This window comes from Sapajus apella, unplaced genomic scaffold (assembly GCF_009761245.1).
Source record: "Sapajus apella isolate SASKATOON/1434 unplaced genomic scaffold, GSC_monkey_1.0 scaffold48, whole genome shotgun sequence".
NCBI lineage: Eukaryota > Metazoa > Chordata > Mammalia > Primates > Cebidae > Sapajus > Sapajus apella.
This window is the reverse complement of record NW_022436988.1, coordinates 17632046-17658778: the sequence shown is the minus strand read 5'-3', so window position 1 is coordinate 17658778 and position 26733 is coordinate 17632046. Positions and strand designations below refer to the sequence as shown.

The window sequence follows — 26733 nt, the reverse complement described above, 5'->3', positions numbered from 1 at the left end:
CCTCTCCTATTCAATTCTCCTATTCAGAGCATGTGGCATGCTCCCTTTGCCAGCAGGCCTTTGCCCTTACCTCTCAGAGAACAGGATTCATGCCTTTTTCTCCTTTATACAGTCAGGGTTTACAACAGTAGCATATTAAGTGTTCAATAAATGTTGGGTAAATTGAACCACAGATAATGTCACACATTTGATCTATAAGTTCTCAGTTTGCTGAGTAATAAAACAGTTCTTTTATATGCAATTCGTTTTTCTAATCCCAATGTCTTTTCTCTCCTGTTGGTTTTCCTGTCAGCCCAGAAATACAAGAATTTCTCAGATGCTTTTAAATACCTTGGACTAAGAACTTCTAGCTCAATTTTCTGCCTTTTTCTTTTTTACAAGGTCGATATTATACCTATGCTGTGCTATCATACTTCATTAAAAGAGACAATCTCTTAATGTATTTAACATTCAATGCTAAATTTACTCTGTTTTTTGTTCATTAATTTCCTTAGATGTTAATGCGAGTTTGTTTTGCAAATGCATCTAGGCTAAAATCCCATGACAATGACTAACAGTATTTTTTATATTACATAAAAAATAATTTTATAAAAACACATACACAAAAAAAAAACCTGTTGAAAAAGGAATTCCCATTTATGTTCCAATGGAAAGACTCATCCAAAAGACTGTCACGTGGTTATGCTAAATCAACTTATAAATCCATTATGAAAACCACTTCTAATTTCTTGATCTTGGTCTAATATTCTAAATGCCCAAGTTGGTGATAAACTGAGCTACAGTTAAGTAGTTAATATAGCTGTCATACACTCATAAAATAATGTCTAATCTTCTTTAACTTTTAATTTTGTCACAGCAGTTTTATATATTACACCATTCTTACCCCTTCATAATTGCCTTTTAACTGCCATCTCAAACACTCCAATCACCTAAATAAAAACATTTCATCCACAAATCCACCAAAACCAGAAAAGGGTACTAAGAAATTTTAAAAGGCATATACATCCTGACATCTTTCTTTTTGCCGTTCTGGATATCAATCATTTCTTAGTATTTTTAAATTAACTGGAAATGAAGCATCAAGCTCTGATTTAGCTGTAAGTTTCACATATTTAAAATATTTCATTTTTTTTTAAGTCTACAAAATAAATTTAGACCGAGAATTTTTACCAATGTTTCAGACATACACAAGTAGTCGTGTCTGAAGTCCTACCAACATATCAAATATATATATATTAATAACATATACATAAATATGTATTTATAGATATTATATAATATATATTATTTACATATATTTGAGAATATAGTGCATGTATATATGTATATGCACACATACATATGCATATACACACACAAGCACACACATATATATACATTTTTTAATTTGAAAAGCATTAGTATCTACTCACAACCAGTGTCTTTGAGGCGGTTGATGGCATTGGAAAGAAGACGAACACAACCGAGAAATCCAGCACCTTGTTTCTTATGGATCTTCTTGTGATTCCATACACTGATCGTAACTGAATCAGACTTTCCAATATACCTAAAAAACAAAACGGCTGCATGAATTAAGTTGGTAGTTATAGGCAGTTGGTGTAAAATCTTTCTTTTGTTCTTTTGATACTCTAAAGTTACAAATATACTTCAGAGTCTGGCTATAGATTATGCAAAATATGTCGAGTTAATCTACAGGATTGAATCTAAATTTTTTAAAATCTTGACAGTAAAATCTAAAAAAAATATTTACTATATTTTTATCACATCTGCCACTCTCAAGCTGAGCTGTAATTCTAGTTAATAAAAAGGCTATTTTAGTAGCTAGCATCTAATAACACTAAGGGAGTTTATTAAATAACTTCTTTCCAGGAAAATCTTAAAAACTTTTATCACAGTCACACTTTAAATACATTTGAATGACATGACCTACTTTCAAGGGATAGTGTCAAGGCTGACAGACCAAAAATCTGACCTACCTGTTACATTTTTAAATGCTGTAGAACAAAGGCTGTTTGTAACGCTTTTCCCCTGCTTCTTTCCTGTATGCAGGCCTTGAGCGAGCAGGACTCTTGTAGATTTCACTTCACTGCCTGCAGACAAGCAGAGCAGGGAAAAGCGTTACTGTACTTGTCTGTGCATACACCTGCAAGTATGTAAACGCTCTACCACAGCCAATTGTTAACATGGCATCAACCCATGCAAAAAGATAATAAAATAACATAATTATGTCAGTAGAATCCTAGCTCTATTTCCATGACCTCTATTTCCAGTAAGAGGTCAAATTTTTGGTCCAGCAACCTTGATCTTAAAATATCATTCATACAATAAATTAGCAATATCAGAAAAATTCACCTAGCACAGAGAAAAGCCTAAACCACTTAAGTAAGGACTAAGCCTTTAAACAAGGAACATGGAAGGTACACTTGAGCCCCAGGATCCAGCTGTGCCTAAAAAAATGCCCACCCCTGGGCTTTTAATTATACGAATCAGTACATTCTCTTTTAAAAAATTAAGCCAATTTCAATTTGGTCTCTACTGCTTGCAAATGAAAAGATTTGAACTAAAATATTGTTCAGTATGCATGTACTAATTTTCAAATACACCTACCAGATCTATCTTGGCATGTACCTACTGGCATGTAATTCTAGAGCCAGAACCAAGTATTAAGTAGCTGAATTACCCAAACCAAATATTTTTTTACAAGTCACATTAAACCAGTTGCCCAACTAGTAAGCCTGGTTTATAGGTATGCTGAAATACATATATTGATTACCTCAGTCCTCAGGGCAACGCACCACTGGCTTAAGCAACTTCATCTATTTAGTCCATTGTGCCTTATTTTTTATGTGTACCATGATATGAAAAGGTTGGGAAGCTCATTAAACCATAATAAGAAATTGCTAATTATGGACCTTCTGGAAACAGCCAAACTCTGAATTACTAAAAATTGTGAAATATGTTATATTACTTAAGTGTACATGTCACAAACATTCTGTCCAAATATTCCTGCACCAGAAATTAATCAGAAAAATTATCTTTTCTTATACATAGAGAAGTACATGCTTTCACTTTAATGAAACCTCACGTAATATAACATACATGGCAACATAAAAAGTAAATCCTTTTATAATTGAAAGTCAAACAGAGGGCTCTATTAGCTTCTATTAAAACTCAGACTTCACTAACAAATATATGATTTATAAACAAGTTTCAGGATATTGTGTTCAGATGGGGAGAGGGACACCTCTATAGATGAATATAATGTTACAATATAGACCAAAATATAATATACGCACTCAGGATTTGGGGCTAAAATTTAATTATTAGGCTTCTGTTTTCACACTTACCCAATTAAAGGCAAGGATTTTGCAAAATGACCTCGGAAACAAGCAAGAGAGAAGCCTTGGGTAGCCAATTAATATTAACTGTAAGATAAAACCTAGTAAGCACATGACAAGATGTTCAACATCATTAGTCATGAGGGAAATGCACCTCAAAACCATGACGAGGTACAACTTCATACCCACTAGGGTGGCTACAATTTTTTTTAAAGGAAAATAACAAGTGACAGAGGGATAAAGAAAATTCCAGTGGAAAACAACAGTAATGAAAGATCAAAATCAGGATGCCATCAGCAATACTCTCAACCTACTCTGTCCAAAATGGTACCCACCAATCACAAGGGACCCTTGAGTACTTCAAATGTGGCTAGTCCAAATTGAGGCAAGCTGCAGAATAAAGTACTGATTTTTTTTTTTTTCTTAACATAAAATGAGAAAACCACTGATTTTTCAAAGACATAGTAAATATGTAAATATACCACATATGTAAGTAGCTCAATATTTTAATACTGACATGTTGAAAATATTTTTGATATATTGAATTAAATAAAATACATTATTATGCTTAATTTTAAAAAACAGGGTCTCGCTATGTTGCCCAGTGTGGTCTCAAACTCCTGGCCTCAAGCTATCCCCCCACCTCTGTCTCCTGAGTAGCTGGATTACAGGTGTAATCTACCATGCCCAGTTTATTATGTTTAATGTCATCTGTTTCTTCTTACTTATCTTAATGTGGATACTAGGAAGATTAAAATTACAGATAAGCTCCTATTTGTGGCTTACATTATATTTCTACTCAACAGTACTATTCCAAACCTAGACGATAATGAAGCAATGTATTCAACATTTTGAGGTAAAGTGATATTTTATTTAGAAGCCTATACTGAAACCGTATCAACAGATAAGAAGTCAAAATATATTTCCTGATAAGCTCTCAGCTTTCTTTCCATCTTTGTATTATTTCTCAAAATGACAATGGAAGATAGAGTACACCAAAAGAGGAGCGTAAACAACAAAAAAAAAAAAAATAGAAAGTCACTAAACCTAGAAGAGACAAAGGAAACTGCCAACACACCAATAAAGGCAAGTCTCAGGACAACTGCACAGCAGGTCTTAGAGAACCATGTGACACAACTATGGATATTTACATAATAATGTAAACATTTAACAATGGTTTAGCCAAAAAGGTTCATATAATTATATTGAAGACTAAAGAAAAGAAGAGGCTTGTGAGTGTCATGGGAATGGGGATGATGAATACCAGTTTTAAAAGCTGAACCATTAGGTCAGACATCACAGCCCACACCTGTAACCCAATTACTTTGAAAGGCGGAGAAGGGAGAATTGCTTGAGCCCAGGAATTCAAGACCAGACTGGGCAACATAGCAAGATCCCATCTCTACAAAAAATTACCAAAAAAAAAAAAAAAAAAAAATTAGCCAGGCACAGTGGTATGCACCTGTTAGTTCCACCCACTCAGGAGGGTGAGGTGGGAGGATCAGTTGAGTCCAGGAGTTTGAGGCTGCAGTGAGCTATGATTATGCCACTGCACTCCAGCCTGAGCAACAGTGTCAGTGTCTCTAATTTTAAAAGAATTTTTATTTTATTTTTTTAAAGGATTTTTAATAATAAAAAAATAAAGCTGAATCATCTTCTAGGTAGGAAACTCAAAAATACCTAAGACTAGGCTGGGCATGGTGGCTCATGTCTGTAATCCCAGCATTTTGAGAGGCCAAGGCAGGTGGATCATTTGAGATCAGGAGTTTTAGACCAGCCTGGCCAACATGGTGAAATCCCATCTCTACTAAAAATAGAAAAATTAGGTGGGTGTGGTGGGGGGGGGGCACCTGCAGTCCCAGCTACTCGGGAGGCTGAGGCAGGAGAACTGCTTGAACCCAGGAGGCAGAGATTACAGTGAGCCGAGATGGTGCCACTGCACTCCAGCCTAGATGACAGAGGAAGACTCTGCTGGAGAAAAAAAAAAAAAAAAAACAAACCTAAAACCAGAAAAAGAAAACTGTGATGCTATAAAATAAGGAACATATCTAGAAACAGATGAAAACACCAGAATAAACAGCCAAAGTCATTAAGGCAGTTACCTTGAGGATAGGAATCAAGAATGAGAATGCAGCAGGGAACTTGCTGTTTTCCATTAAAAGCCTATACTTTATAGTATCATTTGCCTTTTTAAAAAGATGCATATACTCCTATGATTAAAATAAAATTTAAAAGAATGAATGCATCTACATAAAGGCAAAAAGAATGCCTATTCAGTGCATCTCAAATTCTGACTTCTGGTGTTATAATTGGTCTAAAGTGGTAAATCAATACCTTTACTTAACTGGAAAAAGTGGTGGGGGGACTGCTCTACTGTGAGCCAGATTCATTATGTTCTTCACAGAATTTTAAGGATATCTCATCTTTCAAAACCTGTCCACAAGCCAAAGTACATTTCCACTGGGCTTTTCTTTACCCCTTTTGTGAAGATCAACTCATACCACAGATGAAACTCAGATCATTTTCCATTATTCTTTTCAAAGACTATATCAAGTAATATTAATTATTTGTTTCATTTCAAACTAATTGTTTAAACCTACAGGTCATAATGCTGATTCCACTTTGGATCGAGTGTATTCTTCACAGTATCTGTAGAATGGCACTGCCCAGATCCATCAACCACCACCTTAGCAAATGGATCAGGAAGTCCTGTGAAAAAATATTTTTTAAAATTAATAATCTGACATGTAAGACAGAAGATTAATTATACACACATTCCATTTGCTACAAAAGATTATTCCATTCTTTTAAAAAAGTTTAACATTTAGCTATAAATTATCCATTTTTTTTAAAAAAAGACTAAAGTTAATTCTATATTAAATACTAAAGCTACATTTTCCCTCTTTTCTGTCTCAAAATATTCCCAGTTCAAACTACCTAAGTCTAGAGGTTACCTCATAATGTGGAAGTTTTTATAGGCTGTTACCAGCCCTCTGACCCCAGAAAGGGGAATTATTCTTATAACCATTCACGGCTTTTTCTTTCCAAATGTCTCCCTCAGTAGCGCATTTAAAGAAAGAGCTTATTAAAGGTTTTTATACAGAAACACAGGCTATAGAGAAATCAAATTAGTAAATGAGTTTTGCTGAATAACTACCAGGAAAAATGAGACTGAAATAAAAGATAAAACATTCTGCCTTAAAAGAGCTTACTATCTAATTGGAAAAATAAAAATATTACACATGGAAAAAAATAAAACCAAAAATACCTCAGAATAAACAAGTGCTTAGTGATACTGATTATAATGCAAACACTTACATGACTATGTTAGGTACTATTCTAAATACTTTACATTCATCCTTAATCCTTATAATAATCCTATATGGTAGATAGGGACTGTTATTATCCCTATTTTATTGACGAGGAAACTAAGGCACAAGGGGGTCAATTAACTAGCCCAAGGTCACTAAAGTGTAGATTCTAAACCCATGTCTGGCTCTCAACTTCCATGCTCTTAACCACTATACTGTATTTTACCTGTCATTTACTATGCGTTTCAACAGTGAGTATAAGTAAGAGCTCAGAAAAACAGGACAGCCAGGCATGGTGGCTCACGCCTGTAATCCCAGCACTTTGGGATGCTGAGGCGGGCGGATCACCTGAGGTCGGGAGTACAAGACCAGCCTGACAACATGGAGAAACCCCATCTCTACTAAAAAATGTAAAACAAGCTGGGTTTGATGGTGCATGCCTGTAATCTCAGCTACTTGGGAGGCTGAGGCAGGAGAATTGCTTGAACCTGGGAGGCAGAGGTTGCAGTGACCTGAGATTGGGCCATTGCACTCTAGCCTGGGCAACAATAGTAAAACTCCAACTCAAAAAAAAAAGAAAAAAGAAAAGAAAGAAAAACAGGAGAACAGTTTAACTGTAAAGAAAGGGCTTTGATGAGGGCAGGACTCATCTGGGCTTTAAAGCAGGGGTCTCCAACCACTGGGCCATGGGCTGGTAGATTCTTGGCCTGTAACAACCGGGTCACACAGCAGGAGGTGAGCAGCAGGAGAGGGAGAAGAGCAGCCTTAAGGCCTGAGCTCTGCCTTCTGTAAGATCAACAGTGGCATCAAACGCTCATAGGAGCTCAAACCCTATCCATGCAAGAGATCTAGGTTGTGTGCTCCTTACAAGAATCTAATGCCTGATGATCTGAGATGTAACAGTTTCATCCCAACACATCCTCTGCTTCCCCCATCCTTGGAAAAATTGTCTTGCATGAAACAAATCCCTGCACCAAAAAGGCTGAGTACTGCTGCCTTAAAGGACATACAGAAGGAGGACTTTCCTAGCAATAGGAAGAGTGCCAAGAAGGGTATGACAATACAGTACGTAAAAGACTTTGAAGAGTCTAACCAAAGAGATTGTGCTAAGGTGTAAAAGTAAATACTGTTGGAAATATGACTGATCCAGTAAGAGGCTTAACAGTCAGACAACAGGGCTTGGACCAACTGAGATAGATAACAGGAAGCCATTTCAGGTTCTTGAGCGTGGCTGTAACTACAGTCATATTTTTCTATCAGTAGTTTTCACGGCCCACTAGGAGAAAGACTAGAGACAGACCACATAAGAAGCTGTTGTAATAATCCAACAGTAGGATGAAAAGACCCTGAAAGAGGGAAGTCACACTGGAAGGGGAAAGGAAACGACAATTCAGAGAGCTATTCTGAAAGATTTAATACAAACTAATAAGAAACTTGTATCAAAGATGACAATACAGTTTTTGGCCTAAAGCAATAATGAAAATGATTCTTCTGACAAAAATTTAAAAGGTGGAACTAAAAATGTTAGAGAGAGAAAAATGACACTTCACATGTTAGACATTTTGGGACAGAGTAGATTTCCTGTGGACAGCTGAAAATACTAGAAGTGGTGGTGACTGGAGAAATTTTGCACATTGGTATCAATGCTAATTTTCTTCAAGTTAAGATACTAATTTGTCAAGTTTCAAGGACAGACAAATCACCTATCAGTTCCCCAATTTTATGATTCTGTGATCGATCACCTTCAAATAATAAAGGGAGACCAAAACTTAAGGATTAAGTTTCAAAGAAACTTGGTAAGTTAGGGTATTAAATCTATTTGACTCTATTATTCTTGAAGCTAAGTGCTATGCACAGTATTTCAATAATACCTAACTATTTATAAATTCAATGGAAAAATATTTTTATCTCTATCCTCAATACATGAAATATTTCCTCCTGGGAAAGAATTCACTCTATCTTGTTATTTTCACCCTACTAATTAAATAAACATACAAATGTATGTTTATAAGCAAAAACAAAAAAATCACATTTCTAAACTTTCCCTTTGGGTATTACTAAACTAGTTGAATATTCAAGTATTAAACTAGTTGAATTAAGTCTTTCTGCTAGTTTCTTGCTTTTTAAAAAAATAAAAAGAATTAAGGATTGGCCAGGCAGAGTGGCTCACATCTGTAATCGCAGCACCTTGGGTGGCTGAGGTGAAAGGATCACTTGAGCCCACGAGTTTGAGATAAGCCTGGGCAACATAGTAAGACCCCACTTCTGTCAAAAAATTTAAAAGTGAGCCAAGTGTGGTGCCGTATGTCTGTAGTCTCAACTACTCAGGAGCCTGAGGTAGGAGGATCGCTTGAGCCTGGGAGGCTGAGGCTGCAGTAAGCCAAGTTTCCATGCAAGAAAGTTTCCACGCCACTGCACTCCAACCTGGTTGACAGAGTAAGACCCTATCTCAGGAGACTTAAAAAATAAGGATTAAGAAAAACATCTGACAAAAGACTAATATCCAGAATCTATGAAGTACTCCAATCAACAAGAAAAAAACAAGCAATCCCATCAAAAAGTGGGTTAAGGACATGAATAGACAACTCTCAAAAGAAGATATACCAACAAGATAGGCCAACAAGCATATGGAAAAATGCTCAACATCACTAAGTATCAGGGAAATGCAAATCAAAACTACAATGCGATGCCACCTCACTCCTGCAAAAATGGCCATAATCAAAAAATAAAAAATAACAGATGTTGGCATGGATGCAGTGAAAACGGAACACTTTTACACTGCTGATGGTAATGTGAACTACTACAACCCCTACGGAAAACAGTGTGGAGATTCCTTAAAGAACTAAAAGTAGATCTACCATTTGATCCAGCAATCCCACTCCTAGGTATCTACCCAGAGGAAAAGAAATCATCATATGAAAAAGACATTTGTACCTTCATGTTTACAGCAGCACAATTTGCAACTGCAAAAATACTGAACCAGCCCAAATACCTATCAATGAGTGGATAAAGAAAATGTGATTTATATAAACACACGCGCACGTGCACGTGCGCGCGCACACACACACACACACACACACACACCCCTACACGTACATATATACACCATGTAATACTACTCAGCCATAAAAAGAAATGAATAATGGCATTCGCAGCAACCTGGATAAAACTAGAGACTCTTATCCTAAGCGAAATAACTCAAGAACAGAAAACCTAACATCATATGTTCTTACTCACCTGTGGGAGCTAAGATATGAGGATGCAAAGGCATAAGAATGATACACTGGACTTTGGGGACTTGGGGGGAAGGGTGGGGAGTGGCAAGGGATATAAGACTACACACACTGGGTACAGTGTACAATGCTCGGGTGATAGGTCCACCAAAATCTCAGAAATCACCACTCAAATACTTATTCATGTAATCAAATACCAGCTGTTCCCCAGAAACCCATTGAAATTTTAAAAAATTCAAGGAAAACAACTTCTTCCATACAAAATGTGACTTCCAGATCCTGAATTAAGTAGGAAAGTCACAGCCTTTTGTTTCCTTTATGTTAATAACACAATAAACAAAAACACAAGTTAAATACCTTAATGAAAAAATACATAGGTTTCAACTTAACTTGATTATATTATTCTACGAAAAATTAACTTGAAGGCAAAGTCACTCCAATATGGTCAAAAACTATCAGGTTTTCTGAAGTTAGTGAGGCATCTAGTGGTAAACACAAAGTGGCTAGAGAACTTTCTGCATTTTAAAAAAATTCTTGGCCAGGTGCCATGACTCATGCTGTAATCCTAGCACTTTGGGAGGCTGAGGCGGGCGGACCATGAGGTCAGGAGATCGAGACCCTCCTGGCTAACACGGTGGAACCCCATCTGTAATCAAAATACAAAAAATTAGCTGGGCGTGCTGGCACGCCTGAAGTCCCAGCTACCTGAGAGGCTGAGGCAGGAGAATCACTTGAACCCAGGAGGGAGAAGTTGCAATGAGCCAAGATTGCGCCATTGCATTCCAGCCTGAGCATCAGAGAGAGACTCCATCAAAAAAAAAAAAAAAAAAAAAAAAAAAAACTCAATTCTCCCCCGTCATTTCTTAGACACATAAAACAGCTAAAGCTCAAAACCTTCCTTACTACACAAATGCACTTGAAAAGCTACAAATAATAATAAAATAACATTTTCAACTCAAAAGCACATTACCTTCTAAAGAAAACAGCTTTATTTTCAATTGGGCAAAGAAAAAAAAAACATTCAGCCAACGCATATTGGCTCTAAATGACTGCAGTTTGGCCCCCTAAAAATACCTTAATATTACCTTACACATAAATCTTTTTTACAATGTTGCAGAAGAACAAATCTGACACTAATGAAAAAACTCTTAAAAAGATACATATAAAAAACACACATAAAACAGATAATGAAGGCTGGGCGTGGTGGCTCATGCCTGTACTCCCAACATTTTGGGAGGCCAAGGCAGGTGGATCACAAGGTCAGGAGTTTGAGACCAGCCTGGCCAACAAGATAAAACCCCATCTCTACAAAAATAAAAATACAAAATTAGCTAAAAATACAAAAATTAGCTGGGTTTGGTGGCACGTGTCTGTAATCCCAGCTACTTGGGAGGCTGAGGCAGGAGAACTGCTTGAATCCAGGAGGCAGAGATTGCAGTGAGCCAAGATGGCACTACTGTACTCTAGCCTGGGAACACAGCGAGACTCCGTCACCAAAAAAAAAAAAAAAAAAAAAAAAAAAAAGATAATGAATAAATGGGTATATATGTGATAAAGTTAATGGTAGAATCTAGATGATAGGTCTCTACTATAAAATTTTTTGTCTGTTGTTTTATGTTAGAAATTTTTCCTGTTAAAATTCGGGGGGAAAGGGGAAGTGACTTGTTTTTTAAAGCCAGTAAGCTTGAAAACAGTTCAAAAACATGAGTTAATAAACTTTTCTCAACAAGGAATAAACAGTATTATCTCACATACAAATTATTCTACAAAAGACAACACACAGCAGTGTATTTTTTCCTGTGATGAAAAATATATATCTATTTCATCACCTTATAGTCATACCTCATATTAAAATTTACTTTTCTCATTCAATACAATTAAATTGAATCACAAGCAAAAACTTAACTATATTTTACTATTAATAACTGCACTGATCAATAAATACACATTTGTTTACATTTAACTGAAGAATTTAGGAACTAGGGTCTCTGAAATTCATGTGGGCAACCCTTAACACGTCAAAATCAAAAATCTCTCTAAGTACACCTGTAAATCTACCACAGCATGGACGTGGGACCTTGGCCAGTGTGAACCTGGGAGGTAACTTCCATCCCTGGCTAATTCTCCTCTAACCATTGAAGGATTAGCTTTCCTGTTTCCCTTTCCAGGCCATCAAGGGTCTCCCATTCTGAGTTTTAAAGATAATCACACAGTTTCCCCTAATCTTCTCGTCACTAAAGCAAGTTCACATTCTTAACATTTTTATCAATTTTTACTGCTTACACCAATGAAACTTAGAATTTAAGGTCAATTTACTTACAATTTAAGGACAAAGATCATATAAGGGATAACAATCAGCTCTCGAAGGTTCATAAAACATTAAAATATTATTCCTCTAGATTTCTTAGGAAAACTGAGATAAGAATATCTGGATATTTTATTAGAAGAAGCTGTGTCTTTGGGACTGCAGAGGAAGGAAATTTGAAAAGGAAAGCTGGAAGACAAAACTGAAGATTTTATCTTCAAAACCAGAGCAGATGTCTCGGAGGGCAGAGAAGCAGCTGTAAGAGTGCTCCTCTCACTTCCCTCCCGTTTCTCCTTGTCCAACTCTATTTGCCACTTTGCAGTCCCACTAGGATAAATCCTACCTTAGATCAACCTTAACAAAGGCAAAAAAAAAAAAAAAAAGAGAAAAAAGACAAAAAAAAAAATACATCTCAGTTAGTAGCAACAGAGATGAGGTAGGAAATGAGCAGCAGCCTGGGAGAGACAACAGTAATTGGCAGCAACAGGGAGAGATGGGGAGTTCTGTGGCCACTGGGACCTTCTGTGACAAGCTTCTGGGGAGAAGGCACACAGTGCATAAATTTAAACTGCTTATAATTTTCTTCCTATGTTCCAAATTATCCTATTTCCTTTCCCATATAAGCAGAAAGATAACCATAAACATTTATAACTACATAATTTTATAAGATGTTATTTTATAAACTTTAATTCAGGTTCTGCTCTAGAAAAACTCAAAATAATATTTCAAGTGGAATCAATTAAGCACAGTTTTAAATTGTATTGGCCAGGCACGGTGGCTCACAACTGTAATTCCAGCACTTTGGGAGGCTGAGATAGGAGGATCACTTGAAGCCAGTAGTTTGAGACCAGCCTGGGCAACAAAGCAAGACCCTGTTCTCTACAAAGAATAGTAAATAATTAAATAAATAAATAAGCTGGGTGTGGTGAAGTATGCCTGCAGTCTAGACACTCAGGTGGGTGAAGCAGGAGGATCCTTTGAGCCCAGGAGTTTGAGGCTGTGGTGAGCTATGACTGTGCCACTGCACTATAGCCTGGGTGACAGAATAAGACCCTTCCTCTAAAAAGAAAAATACACACACATACACAGACACAGACACACACAAACACACATACACACACACACACACACACACACCTTATTTCTTTTAATCAAACCCCAGAAAATCATCTAATACCACATGAAATCAAACAGCACACATAGCCTGTGACTTGAATTTTAAAATTTAAAAAATCATCTCTATTCTAATTTCAAATATTTTACATACAAAATTTTTCTGGCTGAAAAATATCTTTTTTTTACTAAAAATTATATCATTTTTAACCAATAATTTAAAGCTACAACAGAATAAAGATTGTTAATATACATGCTGGGTACTTCCCAATCCCCTCTCACACAACTTAGTCCTAAGTAAAGCCAGGAAAAAAATCACCACAGAATGGTAAATATACTGCACATCTGGGAACGAAACATCTGCTTTGGAATCTGAGATGTAAGAGCAGCTAGGATCAAATGTGGCAGAGATTTCTTTCCTACACTCTGGAAATTCCAAGCAGGCTCAATGACTTTTCTACCTTCCTATGAATCCTGAATGAGTAAAGCTTTCCTATGAAATTTTCAAAAGGAAAAAATTGTTCACAAAATATTCTCTTAAACCTCTTCTAGAATTCTAGTAGTAAGCACACCTTCAATATACAATATACACTACACTTCTGCATCTACATACCTGCATACACACGTCTTCTCATAAATATGTGGGAGAGATGAATAAAAGGAAAGGGTAAAAAGCACAAAATATTCTTAAAAAAAAAACTGTGATGCCAAATGGCTCTGAACCAAAACATTCATAAAATAACACTGACTATATTTCTGAATAGGGTAACTCTTAGACAATTCTGAAAATGCTATTCCCAAAGATCTACACAGACTATACAAGATTTAAAGTTAATTTACTTACGGAAAAAATCCTTTTTCACCAGGTTTTTTGCACAGAGTACTGTAAAAAAAAAAAAAAAAAATACGTGGGAAAAATTAAAATAAAATGTTAAGAGTGTATTGTTACATTTTAAAACACTGAAAACAGCAGTGAATAATTAAACCCTAAGGATAGCGAAGTATGAAACATGATCACAAACTTTCAAATTAGCAAACAAAAGACAGTTGAACCACTGGTTGCAACTTTAGCAATGATCACCAGTAATAGCTGAAGGCAAGAAAGTTTATAAATCTGATTTTCTAACAATAAGATAGAAATTCAATCCCTATCTTTTATCTTCTATTCTCTGAGAAACTCAGTGGCAATGGGGAAAAATAGTTCAAAGAAAAAGATATGTAAAGTCAGGTTGGTATATCTATTTTAAGGATAAAATAATTTTATACTGAAGACAATCATAAATAATCTAAAGCTTTCCTGATATAGATGAGTTTTTTGTTTTTAACATTATGTTAAAAACATAAACGCCACAGAAAATTCACAGGAGAGATCAAATTACCTAAATCATCAGTTCAATGGCAAGATATGTCTACTATATCTTTTAGGAATTTAAAGTTTATATATTGAAATTAAATATCCCAAACCCACATTTTCCAAGTTACTATGCATTAAATTACTTACATGGACGAATGCACAACCTTGTGAATATACTAAAAAATACTGAATTGCCCACTTTAAAAAGGATACATTTTATAATATATGAATTACATACCAATTTTAAAATTACTGCTTACAGGTCCGGCACAGTGGCTCAAGCCTGTAATCCCAGCACTTTGGGAGGCCAAACTGGGTGGATCACTTGAGGTCAGGAGTTTGAGATCAGCCTGGCTAACATGGTGAAACTGTTTCTTCTAAAAATACAAAAATTAGCTGGGTGTGGTGGCACATGCCTGTAATCCCAGCTACTCAGGAGGCTGAGGCATTAGAATCACTTGAATCTGGGAGGTGGAGGTTGCAATGGGCCGAGATTGCAACACTGCACTCCAGCCTGGGCAACAGAGCAAGACTCTGTCATTAATTAGTTAATTAATTAATCTGCTTATAGAGTCATAAATTTAAAACTTCTTTAACTCAAACTTGATACAAGAGAAAGAAAAACACCAATTTTCATATATGTAAATTTTAATTTATAAAGTATCTACGAATGTAGTATTTGGTATTTTTATCTACTTCTCATAGTTTAAATGAATTACAGTTATTGGAAGTTTAGTGTATGAAAGCTCATTTGCCATAAACTTGGGAATGAGTCTAAATAAATATAACTAATCACTCTAAGGGTTCATATAAAAAACGCTTTTAAAGACAGATGCCATCAGTAAATAAATAAAATTATTAAGTAAGCACAAGATACTGATATACTATGCAGAGTCGCTCAGGCCACGTCTAGAGTTTTGTTTTTAAAAACATAAAAACTCAATCAATCATGAAAACCAGGGCCATAACTAAGAATACCAAATCATGGCCGGCCGCTGTGGCTCACGCCTGTAATCCCAGCACTTTGGGAGGCTGAGGCAGGTGGATCACAAGGTCAAGAGATCGAGACCATCCTGGCCAACATGGTGAAACCCTGTCTCTACTAAAAAATACAAAAATTAGCTGGGTGTGGTGGCGCATGCCTGTAGTCCCAGCTACTTGTGAGGCTGAGGCAGAACTGCTTGAACCCAGGAGGTGGAGGTTGCAGTGAGCTGAGATCATGCCACTGCATGCCAGCCTGGCGCCTGGCAACAGAGCCAGACTCTGTCTCAAAAAAAAGAAAAACAAAAGAATACCAAATCACAAACTGGATTTAGAAGAACTCCTCCTCAAACTTTTCTCATAATATAAACTGAATAGAATATTCAGGATCAATACATATGTAACACACACAAAAATCTAAATTATAATCTTCAGTTTTAATGAAGTAATGATTTTTTTAAACAAACCACTATGCATTTCACTATCATGAAGTGAAATGATTTCACATCCGACTTCAGAGAAATAGAAAACATGAGATCTCCTCCAACTCAATGCCACCAAACGTACATATTCATTCTTTTTTTTCCTTCCTTCCACTGACAACGTCTACTCTCCTCTCTAAGACTATCCTCTATCTCATATCCAAACCACCATGTTCTTGGGGATCTTCACCGCCATTATACATATCCTCCAACTTGTCCCCTTTTCTAACCACGTTGTCAGCATTTAAACATGAAATCAAGTCTTACCCAAGCCTCCCTTCAGCCATCATCTACCTCTTCCCTCTCATACTAAAACTTCTCCAAAGAACTGCTTATACTTTTTGACTCCACTTCATTACCTCCCACTAGTGCCTTGACCCACTCCAATCTGCTTCCTCCCTCACCATTGCCTCTGAACTGCTGCTACAAAGCCCTGGAGATGTAATTACCAAGTCCATCCAATGGACACTTTTCATTCTTTACAGCACTTGACCCCCTCATGGGAATTTGCCACTGTTGACGACGCCCTCTTTTAGAACCCCTCTCTTCCAGTTCTGTTTAACACCACATTCGCCTCTTTCTATACAGGACATAAAACTCACTCTAAGTCTTCTTTGCCAGGTCTTGCTATGCTATAAAACTTGAGTTCTTCAGAGTTTTGCCCTAGGTTCTCTTATTTTACTCCGTAACCTGAGGATCACAGTGTCCATTTTTGTAAACCTTGCAATTACATGTAAACTGTTACATATATGTTTATTTTCTGGGGAGATAATTCACATTTTTTCCTGGGAAAGAGTTCATAGCTTAACAGATTGACAGAACATTTCCTCTCTCTCAAAAAATAAAACCCAAAGAGCCATTTTTTCATATATTCTCTCTGGTCTTTACCATTTACTCTGCGGTTATGATGATACCTAAATTCATAAAACCCAATCCCTAGTTCTCTCCTGAACTCCAGGTCCACAAACTAAAAATGCATTCCCCCCACAAAATCACAACTTCCCTCTCTCACCCGCAAACTCGCTCCTCCCTGCAGATGACTTTCTTTTCAATAAATAGCCTTCCTTTCCACTCCACTACCCAACTCAGAAATCTCCACAGCAACCTTCACTGTCCTTCTTCCTCCCAACATCCTGGCAATTACAATCCTCAGCAATTCTACCTCTGAAACATCCCTCATCTGTCCACCATCTATTATATAGGTAATTACAACAGTCCCCTTCCTCAGAAGCCTCACTTCCCTCCAGTTTACGCTGGACCTGAAGTGATCTAAAAATCTAATTAATTATTTCCATCCATTTCCCCTTCTAAGTTCCTTAAAACATTCCAAAGGTCTTCTGGCCCTAACTTACATTGGTTTCAATGCCCTTCAAGCCCTGGCTCCTGCTCAACTCTCTGACCTCATCTTTCATCACCACAGCTCCCTGCCAGGCCCTTAAGTCTAAGATCCAGCCGTACTAACCTTCACTTTCTCATGTACATCTCTCACCCACAGCCTTCATGTGCCATTCTCTCTGCCTGAAACATTCTTCCTAGGCTGCTTCTACTCATCTCCGGGTCTCAAAAGGGAAGGGTACCTTTTAGAATATGTGTCTCAAGCCTTCCCCACTTGTACTTTCACAGAAGCTCATACTTATCATAAATACTTATTACATTTTATTGTTCTCGTTTAAGTTTGGAATGTTGCTTATAACCGTGGAGGTGGTAAGCTCCAGCATGAATCATGCCTGCCTCATCTCTTCGTATCGTCTGTACCAAGCACACATTGCACCTGGTACGTGCTAAGTACTCAGTAAATACCTGTTGAGTGAATGAAATAGACTCTAAAATAATCTAACTAACTTCACTAAAAAGAGAGCTTTTTATACTATATAACAATGACCAATCCTCATATAATCATAATTTTGATTTAAAAATCTTATTTTAAGCCAGACGGCTCATGTCTGCACTTTTGGAGGCTGAGGCTGGCAGATCACTTGAGGCCAGGATTTCGAGACCAGCCTGGGCAACATGGCAAAACCCCATCTCTCCTAAAAATAAAAAATTTTTTAAAAATTAAAAGTAGCCAGGTGTGGTGGTGCATGCATGTAGTCTCAGCTACTTAGGAGGCTGAGGCATGAGAATCACTTGAGCCTGGGAGGCAGAAGTTGCAGTGAGCTGAGATGGCACCACTGCACTCCAGCCTGGGTGACGGAGTAAGACATTGTCCCCCCCACACCACCAAAAAAAATATTTTTGTCATTTCTCTTTATTTAAAACATATTCAGTCATGTTTAACAAATTCTTTTTTAAAAAAATCACAAAATGTGTAATATTCCGTTTCAAAGAACAATTGAAAAATCAAAAGAACAAAGAACTTTAAAATCAGGTTCAAAGTTTATGAAGAGAAATTGAATTTCAGTAATCAAGAGATTAAGGAAAATGGCATTAGAGTTCTAGAAGAAACAAGATTAACTTCAAACAAAGAAATAATATCAGGATTGGTCAGTCCACTATGCTTCATGCTGGATCTCAGCAGTTCCAGCCAGCTCTTGCCTAAATTACTTTCTGCCCTGGAAGCAAAAACTCTCATTTGTAACTTTTAAAAGGAAGACTATCAAAACATGACCTGAGAACTGGTAATGTTATTTATCTGTAAAAATAAATTATTTTCACACCTGGGAGCCTTTACTGCATTGTTCTTGTTGGGAATGTACCTTGAGGACTGAAACCACAGCTCATTGCTCTTTTCATTCTCTGTTCTAATCACAGAAGATCAGTAAATGCTCAAAGAATCCATGAATTTCAATAAGACAGACTCCTGATTATGTTACCACAGTAAATCTCAACTAAGGAGGTATGTATCAGAATCCCCTATAGAATGTATATATATAATTTTATATTAGAAGAAAATTAATCTATCATTTTTTGTAATAGAAACTATGGAAAGTACAAGATTAGGAATCACAGGGCTGGCGAGAGGGTGGCAGGGTGGGAGAAGTTACTTCTTTTTTTTTCTAAATGTTTCTTAAAGAAAATAGGTAAAAATAGGCTGGGTGCAGTGGTTCATGTCTCTAATCCCACCACTTTGGGAGTCCGAGGCAGGTGGATCATGAGGTCAGGAGATTGAGACCATCCTGGTCAACGTGGTGAAACCCCATCTCTACTAAAAATATAAAAATTAGCTGGGCAGTGATGCATGCCTGTAATCTCAGCTACTTGGGAGACTGAGGTAGGAGAATCGCTTAAACCAGGGAGTCGGAGGTTGCAGTGAGCCAAGATCATCGTGCCACTGCATTCCAGCCTGGCAACAGAGCAAGGCTCTGTCTCAAAAAAAAAAAAAAGGTAAAAATAATGTTGAGAAAAGCTGGGCAGGAAGAGAATAACAGGAGAGAAATCTTGTTAGGTGGGCAAGGCCAGAACAAAGGCTAAGGAGTACAGACTTTCTCCTAGACCAGCAGTCCCCTCCCCAACCTTTTTGGCACCAGGGCCTGGTTTCATGGAAGACAAGTTTTCCACAGACCAGTGTCAGGGGGATGGGGGTAGGAGGTGGCAAGAGGGTTTTGGGAATGATTCAATTGCATTACATTTATTGTGAATTTTATTTCTCTTATTACATTGTAATATATAATAGAATAACTATACAACTCACCATAATGTAGAAACAGTAGGAGCCCTGAGCTTGCTTTCCTACAACTAGACAGTCCCATCTGGGAGTGATGAGAGACAGTGACAGACCATCAGGCTTAGATTCTCCTAAGGGGAGGCAACCTAGATCCCTTGCATGCGCAGTTCACAATAGGGTTAATACTCCTATGAGAATCTAATGCCGCTGCCGAGAGGAGGCAGAGCTAAGGTGGTAATACACTTGGGGAATAGCTGTAAATACAGATGATGCTTCACTGGCTCACTTCCTGCTGTGTGGCCTGTGGGTCAGGGTTGACAACCCCTGTCCTAGATAGCTATCAGTATTTCAATATCTTTAATGTTTAGTAAGCTTATCTACATAGAAATGAAATTATATCTACAGAAAGGCAGAAAAATCTGAAGTATTTGAATTAATTCAATTAATTTCCACTAATTTTTGTGTTAAAACGAAACATTACACTGGACTACAGATATTTAGCAGCACATGTCTATTTTTATTAATGCTAATTACAAATGTAGCATTACACTACCACAGTTCCATGCTACAGAATCCACTAGGGACAATGTGTCAAACAGCCCATATATTTGCACTAGATTAAGTCTGCTTATACTACTTTGATCATGTTACTACCCTTCTCAAATTCCTTCAAAGCATTTCTCATTCTTAAGTCTATACTCCCAGAACCTAGCTTGTTGTAGCTATTGTATTCACCTCTTTTTTAGACAGACGGTTTGAAATGATTAGCAAGGATGATCAAAATAAGCTAACGTCAGCCATATTGGATAAAGCCTCTGTATTTCACACGGATGTAGGTATGATCATCCTGAGATACTTAGGGAGAAAGGAATACTTCTACATCATTCACTCTCTCATTCAACATTTCCTGGGCACTCACTTTGTGCCAAGTGCTATGACAGTTTCTGCAGATACAAATATAAATAAGAGATGGCCCTTTGCTCTCAGAGCTCACAGGTCAGGTATAATTCAAATAGCATGTCATAAATGCCTTTTATTGTTATCTTCTCAAGATATGTTTTTAAACTTTATGGAAATCTTATATTTCATTTGAGGCAGAGATTAGAGAAAACCATTTGCAGAAGTGCAGATGGTAGTTATTACTACTACCATTTTCATTTACATCAATAACTTATGTTTCTGGTAGGAAAGGAGTTATCTATATGCAACCAACCAGGTAACAGTATCAGAGTAAATCCCAGCTGTAGAAATAGAATGCTATGCTGTTCTTACTGAGCTATATTCACAATGAATGGCTGTCTATGCTTAATCTGAATAAAGTTCCCAACTACTCAGTAAATCCTTGCCAAAAGAGTTCCCCTTCCTCCTCCAGATTGGAGTTGCATTCCAATTACACTGCTGATTGGAATGAGACTGCTTGAGAGAAAGAAAAAAAAAAAATACTCAGATATCCCATCTTCCTTCAACCCACAAAAAGATTTTATAATACTGTTCCTGCAACTCAAAAGTTGTGTAAATGCTTTTGAACAGAGATTTCTCTGCATGTTCTTTAAACTTATGTTATCATTGTAAAATAAAACCTCAACCTCTGAATAGCTGGGGCTACAGACACATATCACCATGCCTTGCTAATTTTAATATTTTTTTGCACAGATGGGGTCTTGCCATGTTGCCCAGGCTCAAGCAATCCTCCTGCCTCAGTCTCCCAGACTGTTAGAATTACAGGCATGAGCCACTGCGCCTAGTCTCAGTTAACAAATTTAAAATGACCTTTCTAAAGCACTCAGTCTAGGTATCTGGCACGTAGCAGGCACACTATGAAAGCTATTATTTTGATAAACTATCTGAAAGCATTTCAGCTATATATCTTAAGCCAGTACTTCTGTGAATTCTTTACTCCAATATGAGGATGAAAATACATAAAAGTACTGTTCTCCTTTCAAAAAGTGACCGTAACTTAAAGACATGCTATGCTGTTTGCAGACCAAACATTATCCTGTCTGTTGCTGCTGGAGACTCCATCACCACCTTCTCTACTGGACCCCTTCATTCAAACAGACCCACTCATAACTGATGGCTGTTCGAGAGATGAATATTATATATTTAAACTAAACCACACAATTTACTTTCTTCATAAGGACAACAAGAGAAGAAAAACTTATTGTAAAGTTAAAGTATATACCTGCAATGAAGCCTCAACATTATTTTATATGTAGAAAAAGACTTGTATCACTTTTTGGCCACTCCCAAGTTTCTCTCCTTTATCTTCTTTTTCTAGAGACACTCATAGAGGCAGTGTAATATAATATGTTAAGTTATAAGCACTATAAAAGAGTTAAATGATTTGGGTCAGAATGCATGGGTTTGAACCTGGTGCTATCTCTTATGAACTTGTGACCCTAAAAATACTTAACTTCTCTTTACTTTAGATACCTCATCTGTAAAAATGAGAATAGGAAGATACTAAGAGCCACCTCATAGTGTTGTTTTAAACATTAAATTGAAACACAGAGAACATGAGAATAGTACCTGTACACAGCAAGTACTCAATAAACATTGGCCATTATTACTCAACTCTAAAATTTCTAATAAAATTAACCCACGAGGTTGCAAAAACCTTGAAAAAGAATATAATTTGGCAAGACCTTTGTCTTAGCCAAAACAAATACAATAGATTAAAGAACAAACATTTGTTTCTCACAAATCAATGGAGGCTGGAAAGTCCAAGATCAAGGTTCCAGCAGTGTCAATGTCTGGTGAGGGCCCTCTTTCTGGTTTGCACACTGCCACCTTCTCCATGTATACTTGCATTACCCCCATCATCTCTCCCATGTCTCTTGTTACAGGGGCACTAATCCTATTCATGAAGGCTCCACCCTCATGATCTAATGAGCCCCTCCCAACGCCTCACCTTCAAATACCATCACACTGGGGATTAGGCTTCAACACAGGAATACTGGGAGACACATTCCATTCATAGCAAAGCGTATATATCTAGCAAGCTTTTCCATAAATGCTGTTAAGTGAGTCCCAATCTGTTTCTCTAGCCTCACTCCTTTCCCAGCCTCCAAACCCAAACACACATTTAGATTCCTCACCACCACTTCAAATTATATTTATTCAAGACTGAATTCATCAGCTTCCCTAGTGAACCTGCTCTTTCTTCTTTTGATACCCATAGTGCTGTGAACTGTACCACGTTTCCAATCATCCAGAAGGTAATGTCTTTATATCTCTCCCTCTCCCTGACCACCTCATGTATCTAAAGCAGTTGCCAGATTATATCAGGTTATCACATACCTCTGCTTATCTCTATTTCCAGTGTTCACATTTAGATAATACATCTAGAGTATTTTACAATGTGCCAAAAAACTTCTACACATATTATTTTGTTTAACCCCTACAAGCTTGTGAGTTATGTTCTAGTATCCACAGAAAAAAAAGCTACAAGTAAATGTTGTGGCTCACCCTTAACTGCTACCTAGGAAATTAGTTTAGGGATTGTGAATTCAGGCTCCATCCTATTTTTCTATAGATCCTCACTCAAACAGTGTCAATGATTCCTGTTTTCTCTCTCATTAACCCCTAGACTGACAAGCTCATTCTCCTCCCTCAAATAAGCCCAGGACTTAGAAAAGCCTTTCCCTTTAATTCATAATGTTCTTCCCACTTTAAATGCTATTTTCCCAACCACCAGCCCTCAAAATCTTATCCATTCATCAAACTTCTGTGAAGCCTTTTCTGACTCTGCTTTTACAGTATGATTTTGATCTCTTCCTCCTCGTGAACCTCCAAAAACACTTGGATTCTACTCGTTTTATTATAGTGCTTTCTCATTTTGCGTATTATTTATGTGATGTCTTACCTCTGTCCCATTAAGCTATAAAACTCTCCTAGTTTATTATATAATGTCTTAAACATAATACGCAAATACTTGTTGAATCAAAGAAAATCCTCAGAAAACCATTGATGAGTTACAAGGATGAGCAAACTCAAAGGTAAATGATACATTCAGCTCACTCCTTGCATCGTTTAACCTAGTAAGCCTTTATGTTCAAATCAGGATGGCTTCCTTAACAATTCATAAATACTTTGCTTACCCATTCCTTAGGACCCAACTACCCACTGGAGTCCTCACCTAATAACAGATCTCACTGAGCCCTCTCTCTTATTCACAATAGAAAAGTATATTGTCCCATAATGTTCTAAAATTCTATTTGCCTTGTTTCTGCAACAATATAAACAAAGCTAAGCTTCTACGTCTTCTGCATGTTTCCAGACTCTAAAGAACCGTAGTCACTCAAATATCTGATGATCTACTAACAGAACAAAGTGCAAAGGTATTTAGCTTTCCAAATAGCCTCCATTTGAAAACACAGGCCACAAGCACAAATAGGAAAGATGACTGCAACTATAAAAAGCAGTGCACGCTGGCAGCGGCAGCTCATGCCTATAATCCCAGAACTTTAGGAGGGCGAGGCAAGTGGATCACCTGAGGTCAGGAGATCTCACCTCAGTGGAATATCTACATAAATTGTTTGGAATTATTCTGCATGGGAGATTTGTCTATCCCCTATTTATCTAATCATTCATATCAGTATGAACTCAAAAATATTTGTTTTGTACTTTGAGTTCTAATCTAATACAACTTTATTTTATTGCTCAAATTTTTCCAGCTTTGGCCATTGGGAGCTGTTTCGATTGGCTCGTGTGTTCCTTTGACATACTTCCATCATTGAGGGGAAAGGGAGAGCTCTTTCTTACTTTCTAATACTAAAGACCTCAAATTTTCAAATATGAACAGTTAAGCGAATAAACTCTTCAGCTCCTAAGGTCTTCCCTCACTAGATCATTAAATTCCATGACACCGAGAACTTAATTTTGATCTCCACTGTATCTCCAGAGTCTAGAAAAAAGTACACAGTAGGCATTCAATAACTACTATAAACACTGAAACTCTGAGACTCCAGAAAGTAGCTCCAGACTGAGTCATAACATAACTCACCATTCCAATGGAATCTGCCTATATTTGTTATGTTTAGACTCCTGTTCTAACACCACTATGTCTAATTCACTGCATTGTTTTACAGTAAACAAAAAGCTTCCTTTTTCCACTGCTCCTCCCTTTTATTCCATTGCAAGCCAAAAGTTTTGCTAAGTATTCCCCAGTAAAATTTCCAGTGCAAAGGAATATACATCACATTTCCTAGATTCTTTCTGTAATGGCATATTTCCATTTACATCATCCCTTTCCAAGTTCTATTGATATTACGATTTTTAACTTGCTATGTAGAGTTTAAATGAAAGGCATAATGCCAAATCCTTATCAACATTAGCAGAAGAAAAGTCACTGACAATAAAAGTGCCAAAAATCTACTGATACCAATTTGGACATAATGCCTTTAAAACATTAGTATGTATGTAAAATAAAGCATCTGAAACCTACCAATATTCCTTGACAAATCTATAATATATAGATAGGAAAAAGCTGAAGTTAAACATTGATTGTCTTGTCTATACATTTTATTTTTCCTTAACCGCCTATTCCAGGAAAGTCTATACATATTTGATAATGTGAAAACATGGTTCCCTCCATAGCTCATCCATTTATATGCAAAATAAGCTAAAATTATAATGGGGTGGTTCTACTAAACAACTTTATATCTGTGCTATAATTACAATATTCACTAATTTGTGGTGGCTTGTTTTTCAGAGAAAGTTACTGCATGCAAAAAGAAAATTACAACAAATGACTCACTACTGACTAAAAAGCAAGTCTGATAATCCTACAATAGATTCCTACTTCAACCTAATAAGATATCAAAATGCTATAAATTATTCTGCCTTAGAATAATTTATAATTTATTACAGACATTGGCACAGTAGCCAATGTCTGTAATCCCAGCACTTTGGGAGGCTGAGGCGGGAGGACTGGTTGAGCCCAAGAGTTCAAGACCAGCTTGGGCAACATGGTGAGACCTCATCTTTATAAAAAAAAAAAAAAAAAAAAAAAATTATTTTTGAGACAGAGTCTTACTCTGTCATCTAAACTGGAGTCCAGTGGTGCAATCTCAGCTCTCTGCAGCCTCCACCTCCCAGGTTCCAGCAATTCTCCTGCCTCATCCTCCTGAGTAGCTGGGATTACAGGCGCATATCACCAAGCCTGACCTCTACAAAAAAAATTTAAAAATTAGCAAAGTGTGGGGGCATATGCCTGTAGTCCCAGCTACTTAGGAGGCTGAGGCTGGAGGACTGCTCAAGGCAGTGGTTCAACACCAGCCTAGGCAACATGGTGAGACCTACAAAAAAGTTTTAAAAATTGCAAGGCATGGGGGCAAACGCCTGTAGTCCCAGCTACTCAGGAGGCTGGCAGGAGGATCGTTTGAACACAGGAGGTGGAGGCTGCAGTGAGCTGTGCATTTGTGCCACTGCACTCCAGCTTGGGCAACAGAGCAAGACGGAAAGGGAAAGGGAAAGGGAGAAAGAAAATAATATTGCCTCTATAAAATATCATTTATAGAGTATGAGCCATAAAGGAGAAGTGATCTGTGGCCACATTTGTAGTATGTGACCCTGACCCACCAGCCACTGCTAATTGGATAATAAGCAGCTACTACATCCAGTATGAGCAGTCAGATTCTCTTCTTAGGAAATTAGCATTGAGAGCCAGAGCCTCTACAGAGAAGGAAGCACAAGCATTTAGAAAGAGGATGGTTCTCCTTACCCTAGGGGACCACTGGTAATAACAATCTCAGTTCCTCAGACTTTCCAGTTTCTGGATATTGCCTGTCCAAAGCCGGGCCACACACCTTCCCCCACTTTGGGAACCAAACTATATCCTCCCAATAATTTCTCTTTTTGCTTAAGTTAGTCTGAATTGGTGGCTTTCCTGTTACCAAAGTACTGTCATAAGCCAAAAAGTACACTTAAGCAAAAATGCAAATACCTTAAATATCCAAATCATTATCATTTTACAAGTTAAAATGTTTTCAAATGTTAGTCCTAATCTTAA

At 37.1% G+C, this 26733-nt stretch overlaps 1 protein-coding gene across 2 annotated transcripts in view; it reads right to left on the bottom strand.

Moving 5' to 3' along the window:
• SMURF2 (SMAD specific E3 ubiquitin protein ligase 2) overlaps nucleotides 1-26733 on the bottom strand; it is a 124089-nt gene that overhangs the window by 52039 nt on the left and 45317 nt on the right. The window contains exons 2-4 of one of the 2 annotated variants that reach the window (XM_032241964.1): nucleotides 14145-14183; nucleotides 5939-6047; nucleotides 1413-1546 (exon numbers count right to left, since the gene is read on the bottom strand). In XM_032241964.1, coding sequence (XP_032097855.1) covers nucleotides 1413-1546; nucleotides 5939-6047; nucleotides 14145-14183 — 282 coding nt within the window. The remainder of the gene's footprint in view (nucleotides 1-1412; nucleotides 1547-5938; nucleotides 6048-14144; nucleotides 14184-26733) is intronic. The other variant, XM_032241965.1, reaches the window with a different exon arrangement.